The sequence below is a fragment of the Paroedura picta genome, chromosome 9 (genome assembly GCF_049243985.1).
Source record: "Paroedura picta isolate Pp20150507F chromosome 9, Ppicta_v3.0, whole genome shotgun sequence".
NCBI classification, from domain to species: Eukaryota; Metazoa; Chordata; class Lepidosauria; order Squamata; family Gekkonidae; genus Paroedura; species Paroedura picta.
Window position 1 is genome coordinate 37,415,014 of NC_135377.1, and position 22,495 is coordinate 37,437,508.

At 41.4% G+C, this 22,495-nt stretch overlaps 1 protein-coding gene and 1 long non-coding RNA gene across 3 annotated transcripts in view; one reads left to right on the forward strand and one right to left on the reverse strand.

The window, feature by feature from the left end:
• Positions 1 to 22,495, reverse strand: part of RP1 (RP1 axonemal microtubule associated) — a 221,343-nt gene that overhangs the window by 148,461 nt on the left and 50,387 nt on the right. For both annotated transcript variants that reach the window (XM_077352406.1, XM_077352407.1), the window contains exons 4-16: positions 18,625 to 18,788; positions 17,891 to 17,977; positions 16,710 to 16,842; positions 14,440 to 14,591; positions 14,078 to 14,156; positions 12,534 to 12,609; positions 11,229 to 11,305; positions 10,904 to 10,935; positions 10,425 to 10,554; positions 9,848 to 9,951; positions 6,830 to 7,003; positions 5,203 to 5,415; positions 1,672 to 1,849 (exon numbers count right to left, since the gene is read on the reverse strand). In XM_077352406.1, coding sequence (XP_077208521.1) covers positions 1,672 to 1,849; positions 5,203 to 5,415; positions 6,830 to 7,003; positions 9,848 to 9,951; positions 10,425 to 10,554; positions 10,904 to 10,935; positions 11,229 to 11,305; positions 12,534 to 12,609; positions 14,078 to 14,156; positions 14,440 to 14,591; positions 16,710 to 16,842; positions 17,891 to 17,977; positions 18,625 to 18,788 — 1,599 coding nt within the window. The remainder of the gene's footprint in view (positions 1 to 1,671; positions 1,850 to 5,202; positions 5,416 to 6,829; positions 7,004 to 9,847; positions 9,952 to 10,424; positions 10,555 to 10,903; positions 10,936 to 11,228; positions 11,306 to 12,533; positions 12,610 to 14,077; positions 14,157 to 14,439; positions 14,592 to 16,709; positions 16,843 to 17,890; positions 17,978 to 18,624; positions 18,789 to 22,495) is intronic.
• The window catches only part of LOC143844776 (uncharacterized), a 60,505-nt gene continuing 54,719 nt past the window's right edge, over positions 16,710 to 22,495 (forward strand). The window contains exon 1 of the long non-coding RNA XR_013234130.1: positions 16,710 to 16,799. This is a non-coding gene — a long non-coding RNA (uncharacterized LOC143844776). The remainder of the gene's footprint in view (positions 16,800 to 22,495) is intronic.

Consider the following 22,495-nt stretch of genomic DNA (forward strand, 5'->3'; position numbering starts at 1 on the left):
GAATATGGAAGTAGTCTTTCAGTTGCTGCTTCTGCGCACAGAATAACTTCAACATTTGGCAGAGGCCTAGAAGTCCACTTGATATTTGAGCCTATTATGAGCCATCAATAATGGCTAATGTAATTAAAACACTGCTCTACATTACTTTTTTATCCTTTGAGGTGAGCATATTAATCATTTTCTCTTAATCTGAAATGGCAGATTACTCACCTTTCTTGGTTTCTTATAAGGACTCCGTAAAAATCTGCCACTCAGCTAAGGTACTGGAACTCAGGGCTCCATTTCATGGATTTTAAGACTATTGTTACCCGCCACCAGCCTGTAGGGAGTGGCGGGAAATAAATCGAATAATAATAATAATAATTATTATTATTTGTTGTGACCAGGCCTGTGGCCACAGGTGGGCAGGCAGGGATGATGCCATTTCTAAAATTCACCCTGCCCACTCAGTATCCACCCATCATAACATCTTCCCTTTCACAGTGTTCCCTTGGTGCCAAGCCAATGAGTGCTGTTTGCTCTGAAGGGTGTTTACAAGATGTTTGGGAATCATCTAAGGCAGTGGTCCCCAGCCTTTTTATCACTGGGAACCGGTCAACACTTGACAATTTTACTGAGGCCCGGGGGGGGGGTAGTCTTTTGCCGAGGGACGTTGTCGCCACTAGAGCCCCTGCTCCACTTGCTTTCCCGCTGGTGCCCCTGACTTCCCTCCGCCCGCTGGGGGGCGCTGCCAGCAGCAGCTGCACAATGCCACGCCCAGGGGAGCCCCAGCCATGGCGGCTGCCGGAGAGCACCAAAGGTGAGCCAGAGGCAGAGGGGTAGGGCAGCCCCAGAAGCAGCAGCTGGGGAGGAGGACAAGGAGGAGCTGCGGCCTGGTACCGACTGATCCACGGACTGGTGGTTGGGGACCACTGATCTAAGGCTCATAACTCAACACATGCGGGGTGTATCATGTCTTTTGGCTCTGAGATATGCTTTCTTGATTGTATAAACCAGGGACTAGGATGGTTATGTTTAAAAAATGCATGTTTATTTCTAAGTAGACATCAGGTCTCATGCTATTCTTGGTGACTTATTCCCAGGAACATGTTCTTGGAATCACAGCCTTACAGAAAGCAGTTTCCTATCTATATATCTTTATTTCAGAATGCTTTCTTTATGTAATGCTAACAATACAGGTGCAAGGGCTTCGTTATTCATAACAGCTTACTACATCAAGGATCAACTGATGTTGTGCCACAGTTGTCAGATCATGTGGATTTTTAAACCATATATTCTATTATAACCTGGAGTTTTATAGAAAACAATGTTTTCTGATCCAGCTAGGGAAGTCAAGAACACACAACATTTTGCACCAGTCTTCTGATTTGTGCCCCAGATAGTCCGTATAGTTTGACAGCTATAAATCTGCTGCTTGAGTTGTTTTTATACAACCTGTTTATCAATCTAACAACACTCCGCTTCTTACCTGATGAAATAGAGTAACTATTGTCATGTAATTATTAGTATAAGTAGATTTATATGCTAGATATTATAATATGATTCAGGGAATTCTTTAAAATATAATCCCTCCAATGGCATTTGCTCAGCATTTTTAATCAATACCTTAGAAACTCTTTAGAGACAGATGAACTGCTGAAGCAAAATATGCATCATTTCAATGTTACATACATTTGAGTACTTGTGGGTAAAATAAAATGTTGCTTTCTCCAGTATGAACAACAGGTCTGGTCTGACCATCTGGCAGAAGACCAACATATATTCCTCTGCTCTGTGCAGATTCTAGGCTTATTGCTCCACTTTCTAAATTCTTTTCCACTCTAAAATGACAGTCTACGTCTCCTTTGCCCTGTAAATAAGGAGTTTATTAGTATAAACAGCATCAAAATGTTCAAATTACTTTCACATTTCAAAATTGTCTAATGTGCTTTTAATATTTCTTAAGTCTTAATGAGTAGCAAGGGAGACTGCACGAAAAGGAAATGAGTGTGTGAAGGCAATGGGGATGCAGCAGTGCTCAGTGAGTGCACTATTGGTCCCAACCAGGCAGGCACCAGCTTCAATTGTCTGTGACTAGAAATGGATTGGAGCCTGTGTTTTCCTTGTTTTTGTCAGCCTACCCAAAAGCAGTTCTCTCACTCTTTTGTGGCTTATACCTCAAACTATCTACAGACCTAGTTTTTTTGTGCCCAGAGGCATTATGTTAGCATCTACTAGAAAGGACAACTGTCAAGATGATCTTAGTTGTTTGACTATCCTGCTTGTGAATGGTGGCTGGCAGGATTCTAGAGAGACATGCAACAGTTGCCTGAAACCAGTTGAACACCAGCTGGAAAGGTCATCAGAGGCCAACAGCCAGGGGCGGGGAAAACAAATGGCAAAGGAAACTCAAGAAGGAGTATAATCCCACTCTGAGAGTGGAAAGTCACGAATGAGCCAAGTTTCTCACATTGCTAGGAGTGGTGGTTGTAAGAGGGATCTACCAGTGTCCTGTAGGCCAGAAGAATCTTATCTGTAGCCCTATTCTGCTAGCCGAGAAGCACACTTCTAATACAGGTGTCAGGTGTCCTGAATTATTTGTCATGAGTCAGAGCAATTATGATTCATTTAGCACTTCAAGAAACATTTAACCTACTTTACAGCCAAACCTCCTGGTTTTCAAGATTTTGCAAAAAGATATAACTGTGAATATTTCTAATCTCCTATTAAACAGTAAAGTACTGTTGCAATGTTGAGGTAGGTGACACCCATATTAGTCATTTTACAACTAGTTATTGTAAAATAATGTATTTCATGGATGTGTTAAAGCTTCAAAAAAGACTTTATGGAAGTGAAAGCACACTTGTTCTGAGTCAGAAGCCTTTTTAAGCCCTTCAATGCATAGAATAACCTCTGTCAGAAAGGACTATAACTGATCTGAGAGCAGCACTACGACAGACTACAGACCTTGGCAGTGCTGTCTTGAAATATTTTGGCTTTCAAACATGTAAAGTAATGTCAGCTGTTACCTATAAATACCTTCACAGAATCAGGAACATACAGAGGATGTTCAAGAAATCAATGTACGGTTTTCTTAAAGCAGCTCTGAGTAAATGAAAGCATTTAGCAAGGGCTGCAAGAATTTCTCAAGGCTGCTTAACCAAGGTCACCGAGTAGAGAGATGGGCCATGAGAAAAGTGAGTTGTAAAATTGCAGTGAAATGATGAAGCAGACTTCTAGGGAATACATTTTAATTATTGTTTGTAATTATTATTTAATTTAATTATTTAATTTCTATACCACCCCACCCCATGGTGGGTTCAAGGTGGTTTACAGTAATAAAACCCTATAACACAATAATATAAAATACAATAATAAAACATGGCAAATACCATCTCTGGTGCCTGAGAAAGGGGGAAAGAGAGCAGATTTAAAGGGAGCAGTTGGCATACCTGTCGTTATCGGCTGATGCATTCCCCCAACCTTTGCAGGCAAAGCCACCACTGTTTCAGACCATTTAAATGCAGGGCAGGGCAGTTCGGCTCAGATAGGTACAAAAAGTACCCAAATCAGCATTGATCCGGGTACTTTTTGGCTTACCCGAACCAAATCACCTATGCCTTGTCTCAGCCATAAGCCTGGTGGAACTTTATGGGCCCTGAGAGCACTGTCAGGTCCCAGATCTCAGATGGCAACTCATTCGACCAGGGGAAACCAGGCAAATTCCTTTGGGACAAAGGATGATCAACAAATTGGTATAGGCAGATCTCAGCGCTCTCTGGGAAATGTATTGGGAAAGGTGGTCCCTCAGATATGCAGGGCCCAACTGCATAGGGCCTTAAAAGTCAATACCAAAACCTTGAACCTGATCTGGAACTCTACCAGTAACCAATGCAATTGCTGGAGGGCAGGTAAAATTTGAGCACTCCATTGTTATTTTTATTTTATTAATTTATACCCCACCTTTCTCCCCAGGGGGACCCCAAAGTTGTTAACATAATTCTCCTCTCCTCGTTTTATCCTTGTAACAACCCTGGAACATATTAGGCTGAGAGTGTGTGATTGACAAGCCCCTGGAGGAGGAAGGAGACACCACACCTCCAGGTCACATTGCCTGTCATTGTTCAGAGTGGCAGTAGGAGAATCCAGCCCTGTGTATTTACCAGAAATTCTAATTGGATGCAACCAAAGGTTACTTTAAGAATCACTGAAAATTCTAGTTTCTTAAACCCATTGTGACTTTTGGTAAGAACATTTAGTAAGTAAATGAGACTGCATTTGGAGAAAAGTTCTCCAGCAATGCTAAGTACAAATAAATCAATCAGTTCTTATTCCCATGAAGTACTGGTCTTTTTATGGTGGGATGCCCCAATTATTATAGATAAATGTGCCAACTGGCACCAGCTCCGAATTTAAGCTTTAAAGTTACTACCATGAAGTCCCCTGTTGATCTTCATCCCAGGCAGTGAGTACTTATTTGATAGGCACAATTTTTTATAAGACAACCACTAGTATCAGTATTTGAAATATTTTACGGTAATGACTGGGGAAGGCACTGACAAACCACCCCGTATTGAGTCTGCCATGAAAACGCTAGAGGGCATCATCCCAAGGGTCAGACATAACCTGGTGCTTGCACAGGGGATACCTTTACCTTTTTTACTTAGTTCTTATGCCATACGATCTGAAGAAGAAGTGTGCATGAAGGGATGTGCCAGTGTTTTTCTCTTGTAGCCCTTCCTTGCAAACCCAGGGAATTGCTAATTGCTGCTGAGGGATGGTAGGTGAATTTCCTCCAGGCCAGACTGGATTCTGGAGATCTTCAAGGGGGATCACTTGGGTATGAAATTGGGGTCAGTATGGGTAGGCAGGTTGTTGTGAGTTCCTGCATTGTGCACAGGGTTGGATTATATGACCCTGTAGGTACCTTCCAAATCTATCATTCTATGATTAGAATAAGTTCCCTTCTCTCCCCACAAAAGGCATCCTATGAGGAAGGTGAGGCTGAGGAGGCTGTGACTGGTCCAAGGTCACCCAATTGGCTACATGTGAAGGAGGGGGGTTTGCTAGATTAGAGGCCATTGTTTTTAACCACTACACCAAGTTGGGCGGGGGGAATCATGTTGTAGCCAGTTTTCTTCAAATTACATGCTTTAAAATTACTTTCTTCCTATGATGCATCATTTTCACGGTTCCAGAAAAGTACAAACATGAATGCCTTACTCTTCCATTGCACTGGCCGTCCTTGATCCTCAGATACATTTGCGGGTTTTTAACACTCTCAAACATGCAGACCCCAGAGCTGATTTTATGCACTCTCCAGTAACAATCGTCAGATTGATTCCCTGCTCCACTGCAGCTCCCATCAGGCCTCAGGCAAAGAGACTGGCAGTGGCTGGTGGTGAGCAAAATTATGGCACTGTTGTGGAACACCCCCTAGAAGGTGGGGAAAAGAAGACCTGTAAATAATATGCCTTTCATGTTGCTCAGTCTTGGATTTTTAGCCCTACTGCAGTAACCAGGCACTTCTTGGTTGCCACATCAAATCAGGAAGTAATCTTGTTGGTTTTGTCCTGGCAGGCCACATATACATTTCCATCAATAAAGTACAGATGAATGAGAAACCTTTCCTCATTTCAGCCAGATAAATTAATATCTGCTTACTATAAAAAAGATGAATGAGGAACAATTCTAATGTGGGTCTTTAAACTCACCCCAAACTCTCTTCTGGCAATTTTGAATTGTGTTCTCTTTGTAGAATGATGCAGTGAGCAAATAAAGCAGAGAATGCTACAGAGGCAGTAAAAGACCATAGATAGTGCTGAAGCTGGTAAAATAGGGTACAAATCCCACCTCAGTCACAGATTCAAAAGATGGCTCTGGACAATTAGTGACTTGTGGGACCTGATTGTAAGCCGTGACTTTTTCAGGTAGTAAAAAGTTCCAGGTCTTCAAGGCTTGTGGACCAAGGCATGTGTGCCAAGGCATTGGGGACAATTAAAACATTTTATATCTGTTAGATAAGAAATTAGGACATGCTTATTTTGAAAACATAATTGGCTTTCGGTGGGTTCTTCTTTCTTTACCTGGTGACCAGTCAGTGAGAACAAATTCACATACAATTTATACACATACCAAGCCCGACAATTAATCTATCAAGGTTAGTCTTATCTTTTCATGGGGGTCAGAAAGCAAGGATTTAAACTTTAAATGACTCATGAACTGATAGTAACTGGGTTTGTGGAGCAAATTTGTTGTTCATAAAGGTTTATGGTTCAGTTTGTGGTTCAGCCATGAACCAAACTGCAAAAATGTGATTCGTGCCCAATCCTCAGCCAGCATTGCTGTCCGGCGTTTCATAGGGAACCAAGCTGACATGTAGTAGCCTATTTAACAAAGTTTATGACAGAGGCTAGACTTGAGCCAGAGAAATCATGGTTGTCAGCTCTTTACATGTGTAGGAAGCATTTGTATTCACAAAAGAAACATATATCTCAGTTGCAAAAGTGGCAGTGTAGATCAAAAGAAAACATGTAGGGGAAAGCATGGTTTCCATGCAGGAAAAATAGAAAATTTGAACGAATCCTAAGAACAAGATGTAGCCGTCTTTAAATGTTTAAACATAAATACCTATTCACCTTTGGGCTGTCTTCAGCAGAGCAATACAGAAATGCAAGGAACAACAAAGGGGATTTTTATTCACAGGGCTCCTACAATTTCTTTTTATTGTGCTGCAATTGCAGTCTTCAGCTCCACCTAGTGGGTGGAGATTTTCCCTTCATCTTTCTGGACCTGTCCAGCTCTTTTGGAGCCTTAATGGCACATTCCTCTCTTTCTTTTATCGCCTTACCTTGACATGAACAACAAATTCCTTTGTCAGGCCTGCATAGCCTGTGCTGTCATCAGCTACTGTGCCCTGTAGATTGAATGTAACAGTCTGTCCTGGATTTCGGACAGATTCCAGAATTGCACAACGATTTGGCTGAAGATGGACCTGCAGCTCACAGTGGATGTCGCCATTGTCCTAATAAAAGCAAGACGAGACTAATCAGCCATATGAACTACTGGACATGCTGAAAAGCGATACAGATGTCAGGCCAAGGCTTTCTGCTTCGGCACTATTATTTACTGCCCTGCAGGGCCAGCGGCATATTGTTATTGGCAGTGAAGCTCAGCCTTCTATGGAAATATCCTTCTGTTGGCTTGTGTTTGAAATATCAAGCTGTAGAATGACAGTAAGGCTTGAGTTTCTGCTATCTGGAAATATGTGATTTCCTTGTACCTTTTAAATCAGTGATCACTTTAAGCCCCTTTAACTGTAACCACACTTGCTGGGCCTAATTAGGACTCTGGATTCTCCTGAAGGAACTGGAGCAAACTGTTCAAGGCAGGAAGGTCAATCTGAACCTCCCACATTTCCTAATCAATATAAATAAAATCAACAAGACTAATATATTTCATTTTTAAAATACTTTCCCAGGGTACAAAACATGTTTATTATTTTATTAGATTACATCCTGCCCATTCTCCAAAGACTTTAGGGTAGTATACCTATTTGCCTCCTTTTATTTCATCCACACCATGGTTCTGTGAAGTAGTTTAGACACACAGAGAGTGCCATACCCCAACATTATATCAGGTCCCTGTAGGATGTACTTTGGCATCAAAATAGATGAGTGAATAGAAATCATTTAAAGGCATGTAGGCTGTGTCTGGAGAACAGCACACAAAGCCAGGTCATATTGCTGGTGGCAAGACAAGTTGCAAGCACATATAATCCCACCTTCAGGGCATTTGCAGTGCTGCTTCCAATCACACAGAACTTCTATGATTTGATCCTATCCACAGGTGCTATGTGGCTTTATTCTACAAGTGAGCACCTCTGATACTGACACTGCTTGTTCTCCCATGTAAAATAGTTTCATGTGGAGTCTAATCACACAATGTGACATTTGCCCAGCAAATATGTTAATATCCTGGGAAATAAATACACACACACACAAAGCTGCCTTATACTGAATTAGACCCTTGTACTTTCATGGTAAACAGTATCTATTCTGAATGGTAGAGGATTCCAGGGTCTCAAGTCTTTCATATTGCCTATTATCTGATTCTTTTAATTAGAAATACTAGGGATTGAACCTGGTACCTTCCACATGCAGAGCAGATACCACTGAGCCAATGGCCTGTCCTTGATTACAATCTGTTACTGAAACAATCTATTGATGCTATGCAAACTTCCTGTTTCCCCCTCTGTGATTGCCCTGACCTGGATAGTTCTGGATAATCTGATCTTGTCATATCTTGGAAGCTAAGCAATTTGGCCATATTTAGTATTTGAATGGGGGGCCGCCAAGGATTTCATGATTCCTGTGCAGAAGAAGGCAATGGTAAATCTTGCCTTAAAAACCCTACAGGGTCACTATGACCAATTATGCATGTGACGGGAGTGCCGGATTAGTGCTCACATGTCAGCAGGACAAATCCCTGTGGATGCATGCTGTCAGTTTGGTTCCTTCTCGGCCCTGTTAGGGCCTCTGATGCCAATGTGTTAATTCAGGCACCATCAGCACCTATGCTGGGCCGGGCCCATGCATATGGGAAAGAGCTGGGCCATTTAGGCCTGGCTACTCCTCCACCTACAGTGTCCCAGCAGAGACACAAAATGCCCCATTTGGCTTTGCGGTGTTGTAGAGCCAAACAGGGTATTCGTCAATCACCATGATGGTGAGATAGTATTGCCATACTCTCTCTCCTTATGCAGGGACATGCACACACACCCAGCTCATTTCAGATGGCTGGAAGACCAGTGTGGTTTGAATGTGGACTATGAATATCATGTATTAGAGTAACATTTTACATTCATTCAAAAGATGTGAAGAGATACATGATGTGCCTTTCTGCATATGATACATATAGGTGCACAATTAAAAATCTCTATGCTTGTGAATAATTTTAAGGATGGAATGTTATTTACTTCATCAAAATATGATAATAGTTATTTGTCAGCATAATGGCACCCTTCCAAATTCAACCCCATTAAAGTTAATCAATGTAGAGGGGTGAAATTCTGTTTAGGTGTCTATTATGTGGAAAGAAGAGATTACACAGGAAGTTGTAAAGCACAAGACCAGACAAAGCTGTAGATGCAAATCTTCCTGGTAACTTGTTTCAAATGCAAGATTTATAACATAAGAAGAGCCCTGTTGAATCAGATCATCTTGGACCAAACTATCTAGTCCTGGGTTCTGTGTGCCACATCAGTCAGGCAGGCTCTTACCTGTTATTGTTTCCCCAAATTTGGTATACATAAGTAGTTAGCCATCTTGGCTGACATTCATTGATCCATCATGAATATGTTTAATGTTTTTGGGGAAGCAACCTATACTAGTGAACATCTTTGAACCTTATGGTAGTGATTAACAAAAAATGAATTATGCAACATGAGTAGACACAATGGTTTTTGTGTCTTGAATTTCCTATACAGTAATACTTCCTGGCAAACCTGGACATGCCATTGTTTTGAGCACAGGCACCATCACTATAGGAGTATCGGGATATATAGACTCTTTCCTGAGACCATATGTTAATAATACTCCCAGCTGTGTCGATTATAAAACAGACTTTCTGAGGAAACTGCAGTCCACAAACCATCTCCCTGACAAAGCTGTCTGTCAAAAGGTGAGGGTTGACTGTGTCTACTTTCATCCTGACACAAATATATTAATATTTCAAATCTGTTTCAAATGTTTCAAATCAAAAACAGTTTGAAAAAGCAAAGGCAATTAATCTATTTTTATCCACATTATACATGCGATAACATTTTAACCATTTGTAAAATAAGAGAAACATTTTGGTAATTTCATACCATTCCAGTAACAGAGCTATGAACAAGAGCAAGGGCTAGATGAGGCATCGGATGGCATTTAAATACACATACATTTCCCTTCTTCAGAGACAAATCAAAAAGACCTACAGAATTCAAGGAAAAGGTGATTACTTTCTTCATTGTATTGGTTCTAGCTTTATCTAATTATATAACACTAAAATAGTAAATAAAACACACCTAGGATTTTATCCTGAGATAGCAATCTCCCCCCCCCCTCTAAGTTTTAAGGAAGTGTGGGGGTTGGGGAATAGGTATGAGGCAGCCTAAACTCATATACTGCTTGTTCTTAGCTGTGTTTCAGCAAGTGTAAGCATTTCCCAATTCCACTTACATCACTGAGTGTCACCAGAGCTTACTCCTGGAAGCTCTTATCAGTGGTAGGTTTCAGCACTGAGAGAGAGGAACAATGAAGTATATGCTACTCCATAATCAACCCTAATCAGACTCTCCCACACCACAAATGTAGAATCACAGGAAAGGGCTTCTGAGTTAAGAGGAATTAGAAAAAGGAATTTATGAAGAATCCTTAACCCACAAAGAATAAACAAAAAGTTACCATATTTGTCCTTCTTATCTCCAAGGGCATCTACCGTTCCATCTGGACTGAGGCGCATAAAGCCATGGGTGATCTTGTTATAAAACTGAAGTGTGTTCCCTTTCTGATATTTCCAGTTTTCTGCTTCCCACTGGTTAAATACATTTGTAAAAATAAAACAGACAACCCATCATGACAGAAACAACAATGCATGAAGTTGACTTATGCTGTGTTAGCCCATTGGTCCATCTCTCTTAGTCCTGTGGCTGGCATAGCTATTCAAGGTCTGAAGTAAGGGAATTTCCCAGTACTGATATGTGACATCATTTGAGATGGAGATGCGAGGAATTAAAACTGGGTATTTCTGCATTTGTAACCCCCCTCAGCTGCCCCGCCCAGTGAAAACATAAGACACTGGTGCATTTTAAAATGTATTAATAGCACAATTACAAGTAATGTAATTTATTTGTTCGAAGGTTTTAAAAACAGTAAATCTTTACCATTTCCTTTCTTTTGATGTCTAGTTCTTGCCCTGCAAAAATAAAAACATTATGGGTGTGATCTACAGAAATGCAGTCAACTGGATTTTGTATACATTCCTCATAATTTAAATAAATTTTAAACATGATTGAGCTTTTTTGTGGATTGGTCCCATTCAGTGTCAAGAAAAGTTCTTTTGATATTAAGCAGTACAACTGATATTATACAATCCAGATCTTAGCATGTAGAACATGCTTTCCAGGTAAACTTCCCACATATAATGTCAACAAGGAGGGTCCATCCACCTTATACTGTCAAAGCTTGTCTATACTAGTTTGTACTTACTCCCAGCAAAGGTGCTGTTATCAATGACATGTAGTTCTCTGAAAATGTTACCATCATCTTCTCCTTGATCCAGCCACCTTTGGGAAAGTCATTACACAATAAGAATGCAATCATGGCAAGATACTCTTAACAAATGTGTTCCTTTTATGTTAAAAGAATATCCTATGCAGCCCTGAGTAATTATTTTTGTCCTGCTTTATAGAGTACCTATATTGTAAATAATAGCTAGATTAGGTAAAGATCTTCTCTAGGGATCAAAAAAAACCCCAAAACGTTATTGAAAATAAAAGTGTTTTGTACTTTTCTCTCAAAATATGCATAAATAAGAACAACTTCCTGTTAAGGAACCTTGAACTATCAATATTTCCAATTCTCATACTGGCTTCATCTGCTATACTTAAATATGTGGGTTGGTGCCAGGTGGAGAGAAGGAAGGTCTTCTTGCAAACTTGGGGTACTCCTCAGGTTTGCCGAAAAATCCTAAATTGTACTCAAGATGACTTGGCATTAATCCTGCTCAAATGAACCTCTCTGCACTTGTGCAGAACAGCTGTGAGCAAGGGAGGAGGAACTATTTTTGCCACATGCCCACCATCATTGTACCTCTTCACTAGCTTCAGAGGCAATGATGCTTTGGGTGAGGTAAGAGGAGATGGTGGCATGGCAGGAAGGAAGAATTACCACCTGTCATATTCCCAGAAGAGGAGCCACAGTGGTGCCACCTCTCCAACAACTCTTACCTTCCTCAGCCATGATGCTGCGTTTGGGAGAGCAGTGCTGTGGATGGAGCAAGAGGAGGAGTCATAGCTATCAGTCCCTATCAGCTCAGACTCTACGGCAGTGGCACTGCAAGTTGGGAGAGGATGCGAAGGAACTGCCATTGGACCTGCTACCTCTGCCTCTTTGGAGGGAATGCTGTAGGTAGGGGGAAGAAGGGGGAACTACTGTCTATTTTTCCTCACTTTGCCTCCAGTGGTGGGGCTGCAGGTGGGGAGAGGAAGAGCCAGTAGTGATGTGGCATGCAGAGAACAAAGAGTGGGAATTAATGATGAGGTGCGGGATGGAGAAAGAGCCTGCAAGGACCTTGTGGGTTCCCATTTGAGCTATTCTAAAAGCAATGAAACTGCGTAGAGAATAACAGGCAACCATCGTGAAGTGGGCATGTACAGAGTTATGCTTCCCAGCCATATTCTGCATGTTCACTCCAATTCTGGAGTTTCTTGAAGCTGGAAGAATAGACACCAATAAACTATTCACACAGACAGTTGGCAATTATAGGCCTTCAGAATAATGAGCTCCACAAACCTGTGGCACAAAAAAGTATAATCTGATATTGTGATGGGATCCTTGACTACAATTTTCTCCAGAAACCAACCATTTCCTAGGGGAAAAAATTATAAATATTATATTCCAAGTACTGAAGTTGATATTACATGCTTAAGCCATAACTAAGGAATGGATCAGCCCTGATCTCATCAGATCCCAGAAGCTAAATAAGTTTAGCTCTGGCAGGTTTTTGGACGGGAGACCTCCAAAGAAAAGCAGGTTGTTACATAGAAGCAGGCAAGGGCAAGCCATCTCTGAATGTCTGTTGTCTTGAAAACCATACCACATTGCCATAAGTCAGCTGTTACTTTTTTTTGGGGGGGGGATATGACACTTACACATACTTATTTTATTTTATCTGATAACTGATGGTGCATCTGAGTCAAAGAGTTAAACAGTAGTTAGACCTTGCTTGTCAGTCATACCACTGCAAACCCCAAATGTTTCTGTTAGCCTGTTCACACATTTCAGTGGCAGGCATGCATGCATGAACTCCATCCCAAGTAGCTTTTGGCCATGCAGGTCCCATGATCCCCATCATTACTTTTTTGATGGTCAAAAAGTACCCTCATATTTCACCAGTGGAAAAACTGGATGAATCTAATTCATTAACTGTTTGTACACTTCATTAGCAAAGGCTGCTTTCACTTTCTTCAGAATGTTACGTGTATATGAAGAAATAGTCCAACAGCCCATGCTGGTAAAGCTGTAATTTTTGTTGAATGACAAAGCATTGCAGCTGTTAAATTTTACGGCCCTTTCAAGGGTATTAGAAAGTTGCTATCCAATCTGAGCAGGGTCATCCCATGCAGATTTTCACCATTTGGGAGGGCTGAAAAGCATAATACATTAATGGAGAAGTTTTACTTCCTTTGTGACATATCCTAACATAAGGTAAAAAATTGTATCCAAACCATAACAGTTTTATTACAGGAAAATTTTAAATGAGCAATGGAAAAAATGTATAAAATGAATGCAGCCCAGTTTGAAAATTGTGGAAATACCTAGTTTGACTCAAGGCACAAATGAAGGAGAACAAAGTTTGTGTAGTTTTCCTCCCATAACCTCCTGGCTATGGAGCAGTCATTTTTTCCAAGAAAGAAGTAACAACTGTGGGCATCTTCTCAAGCCACTTATCACTCTCCCTCTTGTGCTGTCACTCTTTCAAATGGCCAGCCATTTCTGTGTTACAGATTAAAGTAAAGGTATCCCCTGTGCAAGCACCGAGTCATGTCTGACCCTTGGGGTGACGCCCTCCAGCGTTTTCATGGCAGACTCAATACGGGGTGGTTTGCCAGTGCCTTCCCCAGTCACTACCATTTACCCCCCAGCAGCAAGCTGGGTACTCATTTTACCGACCTCGGAAGGATGGAAGGCTGAGTCAACCTTGAGCCGGCTGCTGGGATTGAACTCCCAGCCTCACGGGCAAAGCTTTCAGACGGCTGCCTTAGCACTCTGCGCCACAAGAGGCTCGTGTTACAGATTACATTGTGTTAATTGCTAAATGTACTCAGATTTCTTACCTGAGCCAAGTCCATCATGTCCTATAATAATCTTATGTAACTTTCCAAGATGCAGAGCTTCCAGTGAGAAGATGTCAACCTGCAAACAAACAATGAGGGGACAACTTAATGATATAGAGATATGCTCAAAACTCAACCAGTCTGTAAGACCTAGTGTTAAACATTTAAACGTTTAGGGTCAAACTGATAAGCCAGACTCTGCCTAAGATATACAGGTAGTTTTGTCCACATGAACTATTCAGTCATTTAGATAGGAAGACCTATAGCAATAATATATTATATACTTACTAATACAGCTGTAGAGATAGTCACGATAATGGGAGGAAGTAGCACAAGCAGACATATTGCTTTTATTCACTTACTTGTCCTTTCAAAAATTTCCTCGGTTTCTTTGATCTATGCAGTTGTCGGGACCCTGTGTCTCCCTTTTCTCCATAGATAGAAATGTAAATATCAGCTTCTGTTCCAGCATTCCACAGGTCACCTGTTACCACCTGTACCTCATAGATGGCCACTGACAAGAAAGGAAGGGAACCTCTTACTAACATGGTTTTTACTTATGTAGCCTTCCCCTAGGTCAGTCTTTCTCAACTTTTTTACCACGGAGAAACCCCTGAAATATTCTACAGGCTTTGAGAAAACCCAGAAGTGGTGTGGTCATGCAGGATATGGTTGGAAAACATAGCTGAGTATATGCCCATCTGGGGGCCCTCCCCTTTCCACCCCATTCAGGCCCATCATTGGCCATTTATGAGGGAAGCAGGTCCCTATTACCATATATGGTCATATTGCCTGATAAAGGCCCATTATGCACGGCCGCCGAAACGACGATTTCGGGTCACATGGAAAACGCGGAGGGGGAAGACGTGAAGCACACAGGTTATGCACGGGATGGGGAGTGATGGCGGCAAAACCTAGAGTAACCGATTATGCACGCTGCAATCCCGGCGCCGCTTCTGGTTGCACCCCGGTCATCCGGAAGCTGCGCTTTCTTCCGTGTTTCGCTAACGCGGCTTTTTCGGCGGCATGCACCGAAGCTGCAGCCGGTTGCAGCCGGCACCATGCGTTATCGGTGATTTTAGTCGCCGCCATTCCACCCCGAATGTGCATTATTCCCCCCATGCATAATGGGTCAAAGAGAGAGCCAGTTTGGTGTAGTGGTTAGGACTGTGGATTTCTAATCTGGCATGCCGGGTTCAATTCTGCACTCCCCCATATGCAGCCAGCTGAGTGACCTTGGGCTCGCCACAGCGCTGATAAAACTGTTCTGACCAAGCAGTGATATGAGGGATCTCTCAACCTCACCCTCATAGGGTGTCTGTTGTGGGGAGAGGAAAGGGAAGGCGACTGTAAGCTGCTTTGAGCCTCCTTCGAGTACAGAAACGCGGCATATAAGAACCAACTCTTCTTCTTCTTCTAAATATTTATCAAATTTTAAAAATATATTACAAATTAATTAACTCCTACCCATTCAGGAAACTCTTCCAGGGGCATCAAGAAACATTAGGGTTTCATGAAACCCTGACTGAGAAAGCCTGCTGTAGGTTGATCACTTTTGTATTGAGGCTGTATGTATTGCATTGAGGCTGGGCTGGGAAACCATCACGTCTTTGTCTCAAAATGAGTCATACAGAGGATGATGGGAAAGATCTTTCTCAGGTTGAGACTCTGGAGTCAGAGTATAAAAATACTGAGCTAGATGGTCTCACGCTGAATAATGCAGCTTCATATATGATGTACTGTATATACACTCAGACCTTTTTCCTGGCACACATTTCTGTTGCAGAGGACTGTGGTGTGGTCAATGTTATTGTTGTCAGCCATTCAGTCATGTCCAGCTCACGGCAATCCCCTTGCATAGCTACTGCCATGATCCCTGATCCCGCACCACCTCCCTCAGCCATGCAATATTCTGGCTGGTGTCCACCCCAATCACGTCTTTGTCAGCTTAGTTTCCTTTTTCTACTGACCAATCCTAGCATAATCGCTTTCTCCATTGAGTTGGATCTCTTGATATGGCCAAAGTAAGTGAGCTAGTTTTGTGATTTTGTCTACCAATGATATATCAGACTTCATGCAGTGTAGTATTTCTTTGTTTGTGACTATTGCAGAAGCCTTAACCCAGCCATGCACACCTGAGCATGCTGGTACCAAGCCTGGGTAAACAGGGAGGGTTAAGGAAAGAACTGGCAGCCTACCTTGTAAAACGTTTTGCCAAAAAAAATCCTCAAACAATTTTGGTATGATCAACAGGAGCCTGCAGCTACCCAAATCTCCTCATACAGACATGCCACAGGTGATTGAGGGCAGACAAAATGAAGCACCTCTTAATTCAGAGATCATTTTTCTGGAATTTACTACTGTGGAATGCGATGAGGGCTACAGATTGGCTTTAAAAGAGGAATAGGCAGTTTCAAGGAGGATAGATTCTTTGATGCTTGTGAGCCACAATGACTAAATATTCTGATGTCATAACCCTCAGCATGCCTGTGCTGATGGGAGAGGCTTTGGGCAACTTGAGCCATTACTGAATGCAACTGCTCTTATATTCTGTGCCCAAACCAGCTCTTGATAATTTCTTTGTTAATAGAACGATCATGTAAAATATGTTCCTTGGTTTTATATATCCCACCTGGAAGAAGGGGCTGACCCTGTTGCAAAACAGGAAGCTCCCGGCAGATTTCTCCATCATCCTGGTCTTGTGCCAGCCATCTATGAACAGGTAACTCAAACTGTTCCTCTGTCATGAGATTCTGCAGCAGCAACTGGAATACAAGCAATGGAGTCTAGATTATTGTGACACAAGATGTCCTACTGTGATATCAAACAATCAATACAGTTGGAACAGATTCCCTAGCAAAAATATAAGTCCAGAGGATATTCCTGAAAGAGAGGTCTCTTTTCAAAAATGAACATTTATCCTAGCTATATTTTTAGTCTCAACTATCATAGCAATTCAGTGATAGTAGTACTCCCTGATGTCTTTCTACACACTTCACTACTGCAACTTTAAACTTTCATTATTGTTAGCTTGTGAATTGACTCTTGAAAAGTTAAAAGAGTTGGCACATGTACCTCAGCTAATGGAAAGGAAAAAGATGTCTGTGTACTGGATGAATTGGGGCAGAGAAAAAAGGAGGAAGAGAAATGTGAGTTGGCCACAGTATTTATTATTATTATTATTATTATTATTATTATTATTATTATTATTATTATTATTATTATTATTATTATTATTATTATATTTGTATTTATTTCCTGCCACTCCTGGAAATGGCTCGTGGTGGGTTACGAAGTCTTAAAACCCCATTAAAACCCCAATTAAAAGACATAAAATCCCAACATGGCGGAAAACCCACACCCAACCCCCATTATTAGAGGGCGGAGGGGAAGGAGGTAAGATGCAAACTCATACCTGGTAGGGCGGCATAGATCTACCTCACCAACCCCAGCCTCAACCATAGACCTAGCAGAAGAGCTCCATTTTACAGGCCTTAAAGAACGCCAAAAGCTCCCTCAGAGCCTGTAGCTTACCCAGAAGCTCATTCCACTAAAAAGGCCCTGGCCCTGGTTGTTCCCTAGGGCCGGGAATAACCAATAAATTTTCACTTGCAGAGCATAAAGCCCTGCAGGGGGCATAGGGTGTTAGGCGGTCCTGCAGGTATGTGGGTCCCAACCCGCGTAAAGCCTTAAAGGTCAAAACCAAAACCTTGAACCGTATCCAGACAGCAAATGGGGTATGATATTTGTCACCCTGGAATTTGCTGTGGATGGCAGACCTGGTAGTGTTCCCACTAAGCAGTTTATTCTTACCTCTTTGCAGTGCCAGGCAGGGCTTTCTCCAGAGTTATTATGTCCTATCCGTACTTTATAGAGATCACCTACATCTTCTATGTGAATCTGTTAAAACAGCATGAAATACATACAGTCATTAATTTAGCTGCTTGGAAATAAATTATTACAGGAACTTCAGTCTCTTAAGTGAGAACCTTCTAATGCTCCCTTGTTCATAAAGTTTCTTAATCTTGCAGAAAACACTATTTGGAAAGCGGTGAACAACCAGTCCTAATGTAAGGCTGCAAATCAGTACATTTACTCGGAAAACAGTTCAGATATTATCAATGTGACATCTTTGGGTTAAGCATTGCTGTGTAAATAAGTTCAATTTAGCAATTTAGCCATTCAGGACCTGGCACAGCATGCAGTAAAAGACTGTGATGATGAACAGAGCCTTTGGTCTTATCACATTGAGCATCTATTGGCTGAAAGATTTGAAAATCTTGATTTACAAACTGAAATAACTTTGTGCCTAATAATAATAACCACTGTATATTTTTTACATATAGCAATAGTTCTAAAGAGGTCTTTATCAGAGGTTTCTTTGCAGGGAAGTCTGACAAGGGTGAAGGGTTGTCTTTCCTTCAGAACTCTCCAACTCTTGTGTTTTCTTTGGATCAAAGAGGTTCCTTAACAAAAATATTACCTGATCCTCATTTTATATAATGAGATACTGCTGTGAAACATTAGTGTTAAGATTTATTACTTACAATGAATGTATCTTTGTTGCCTTTTTCAAACACTTTTTTCTCCTCTCCATATAGAAATATAGCTGCTGAATTACTTTGGTCTCCATACAATGTAATATAAACCTGGGAGCTGGTACCTGCTGATGGTTGGTCACTGGTAAAAACTGTTACCTTCCATTTAACAGCTGCAGAAACATAAACTATGAATTAATGGACCTTATAGTGTCCTTCAAATGTATCTATAGCCACATGTGAATGGCACTTCTATGAGTTGGTCTCAAGCAGCTAGTAGATGTACTAGAATTCTAGATTTAAGCACACATACAATCATACAGATTAAACACACAAAGTCCTACTAATCATATTATCTCAGCATTTTGGGATTAGGATACCTAAGTATATATATCTAAGGGGAAAAGAATCAGCCTGTCTAGTATTTAAGATCATCTTCATAGACCTTTCTTTGGGTGTCTCAGAATTCAGAAGTTACTTAGGTAGATTTCAGAGAAGGCACTCTCCCAGCCATGAAGCTGAAGGCACCATTTGAGGCTGAAAGGAGGGGAGAAACAAGGATGACTCAGGGAGGGGAATGGACTTGGCTGTGCTGTAAGTCAGATGGCTATCAAACAGCTTCCTGTAGCCTGCCTCCAAGGGGCTGGTCCAATGCAGGTTGGGGTGGGGGACCTGGAACCTCAGGTTTCTCTCTGGGGTTCAAAAGGAACTGTCTGAGGGTGGAGTGCCATTCTGTAGTTCTTGGTGAAGATCCACAGCAATGGGCATTCAGCAAAGCAAGTTCAGAGAGAGAGAGAGAGAGAAAAGGAAGGAAGGAAGGAAGGAAGGAAGGAAGGAAGGAAGGAAGGAAGGAAGGAAGGAAGGAAGGAAGAAAGAAAGAAAGAAAGAAAGAAAGAAAGAAAGAAAGAAAGAAAGAAAGAAAGAAAGAAAGAAAGAAAGAAAGAAATGAAGCTGAAATCACTACTTTCCTTTGAAATGCACTAAGCTGAGCCTGCTACTTCCTCATCTATATAGGGGCATTATAATATCAATCATTTTATTTTCAAATCTGTTCCCAATAATCCCTGACATAGATTTTGCCTTTTTCACCACTGTAGCACACTGGGTTGAGTACACTTTCATTGAACTATCCAAGATCTTTTTCCATCTCTGTCTCAGCGAGTTCAGACCCCATTTGCCTATGCTTGAAGTTGGGATTTCATGTCCCAGTGTGTATAACCTTATAAATACCAACACTTAACTTTGTTTTCCATATACCATAGTTGCTTACACCCAATTTGTGAATATCCCCTTGAAGCTCTTCGCAGTCAGCCTTGGTTTTTACCATCTGCATGGTTTTGTATCATTTGCAGACTTGGCCACTACACTAATTACTCTTAGTTACAGATCATTTATGAATAAATAATACCAGTCCCAATGCCAGTCCTTCTAGGACCCCATTACTTACTCTTTTCCACTGTGAGAACTGTCCACTTTCCCTACACTTTGCTTCATGTCATTTAATCAGTTTTTAATCCATAAGACAACTGGTCCTCTTATCCCTTGACTGCTAAGTGTACTCAGGAGTTTTTGGTAAGATGCTTTGTCAAAAGCCTTTTGAAAGGCCAAATATATAATGTCTACCAGAGCACCATTGTCAACAGGCTTGTTCACTTTCTCAAAGAAAACCAAAAGTTGGTGAGACAGGAATTCCCTTGGCTAAAGTCATGCTGATTTTCACTCAGCAAGTTTTATTCCTTAACTAGCAAAAAAACACATTGTATCCCTGAATACAACAGGTGCCAGCCCCCCCCCCCCCCGCCACCCTGGGCAGGCCATCCAAGCCTGGAAAGGCTTTGGTGGGCCTTTTCAGGGCAGGGGGGAGGCATTGGTGGCCAGTCTACCCTTCCTCCCACCACCCTGGCAGCTATACGAAGGCCAGGCAAGGCCACAGCTTTGGAAGAAGTATGGGGGAGGGATGTGACCAGGGGTGGGACATCCATCCTGATGGCTGATCACTGAATGGACAGCCAATCAAGAATGGGACAGCTGGGACAGCTGACCTGATTGGTGGTTAGGCAGTGAGTCTCAGCTCCTCCCAGCACCCCTTGCTGGCTTTATTAATGGTTAAAGATGTGCCTAATAATTTTGTCTTTGAGTATAGTTTTTACTAATTAGCCTGAGATAGATGTTAGGATGACAGGTCTTTAACATCCTGGTTCCCCTCTTCGTCCCTTTTTTAAAATTACTGTAACATTTGCTACACTCCAGTCTTCTCGCACAACAGCTGAATTTAGTAACAGGTTACATATATAGGTTAGTAGATCAACAATCTCCTATTTGAGTTCTCTAAGAAATCTCAGGTGTATGCCATGGGGACTTGGAAACTTATAGGTGTTTAATTTTCCAATAGGTCCAGAATTTCATCTCTGATCACCTCAATGTGGCCCAGTTCTTCAAGCAGCCTTTCTGACAATAGTGGCTGTGGCATGGATACCCACACTTTCCACACTGAACAAAGCAGGAAATCATTTATTACGCTTCTTTACTGTCTCCCCATCTTCCTTAAGCAACTCCTTTATTCCTTTGTCATCCAAAAGCTTATCTGACTGATTTCCTGTTTGGGATATGTTTAAAAAATGTTTATTGTTTGTATTGATGCTTTTAGCAATCTTTTTTCAAAATCTATTTTTCGCATGCCTAATAATTGACTTACATTTCTTTTGTAAGAGCCTGTGGTTCCTCCTATACATTTCATCAGGGCAGATCTGCTTTTTTAAAAAGCCTCTTTGCTTTTTATAGCATCCTTAACTTTCATTGTTAACCAGATAGGCTTTCTTTTACACTTGGCAGTGCCTTTCCTAACCTAATTCCATCTGGGTATCATTTAATGTGGTTTTAAATAGCTTCCAAGCAGTCTCTGGGGATCTGACTCTCTTGTGTTTCCCCTTTCAGCATCCTTTTAACTATTCCCGTCATTTTTGTCAAACTCCATCTTTTGAAAAATATTCCATTTTTGGACTTTGGGGTAACTTTCAATTAGCCTGAATGTTGGATTTAATAGCATTGTGATCACTTTTTCCAACTGGTGCAACACCTTTACATGTCACCAGGTCTTGAGACTGCTCAGAACAGTGACCAACTGTTCCATTGCACAGTCATTTATGATGTCTAAGAATCTCATTTCTGCAGCATTACTTGATCATGGGTTTATCCCATCAATGTGAGGGTAGTTGAGGTCCCCCAATAATAATATTAACATTAGCATTAATATTTATATTGCTAGTCTTGATGGTGTCACTGGGCTTCTGCTTTGTTTAGCTGTGGGATATAGCTCAAATCCAATGGCAACACCAAGACTGATCACACTGTTTCACTATGAGCTTTTATGCATTGCAGGTCACCTCTTCAGATATGTTGCAGATAGTTGCAACAGACAGCCATGACCACCTCTCTACAGTTCCTATCCCTTTCCCACTCATGCACTCTGCTGGCTGCTTTGTGCATCTTGTATTGGAATAGACCTGTGGATGGTCCAAGAGGAAATGTATCTGTTCTAGTAAAGAGGACAGATCCCTGGGTATCACTGTCCACCACAATACTACTGCCATCTATTGCAATACTGCCTGGGGCTTGCTTATTTGCTTTCTTTCTTTCTTTCTTTCTTTCTTTCTTTCTTTCTTTCTTTCTTTCTTTCTTTCTTTCTTTCTTTCTTTCTTTCTTTCTTTCTTTCTTTCTTTCTTTCTTTCTTCATCATATTTGTAGACTGCCATTCCCTACCAGCTGGCTCCTGGCAATTAATACCAAATCAAAACTACAAAGTTAAAAATTAACCAACACATAAATTAACCAACACAGAATTAAGAATTAAGAACACACCCACCTAATCCCCCTGGCTGCC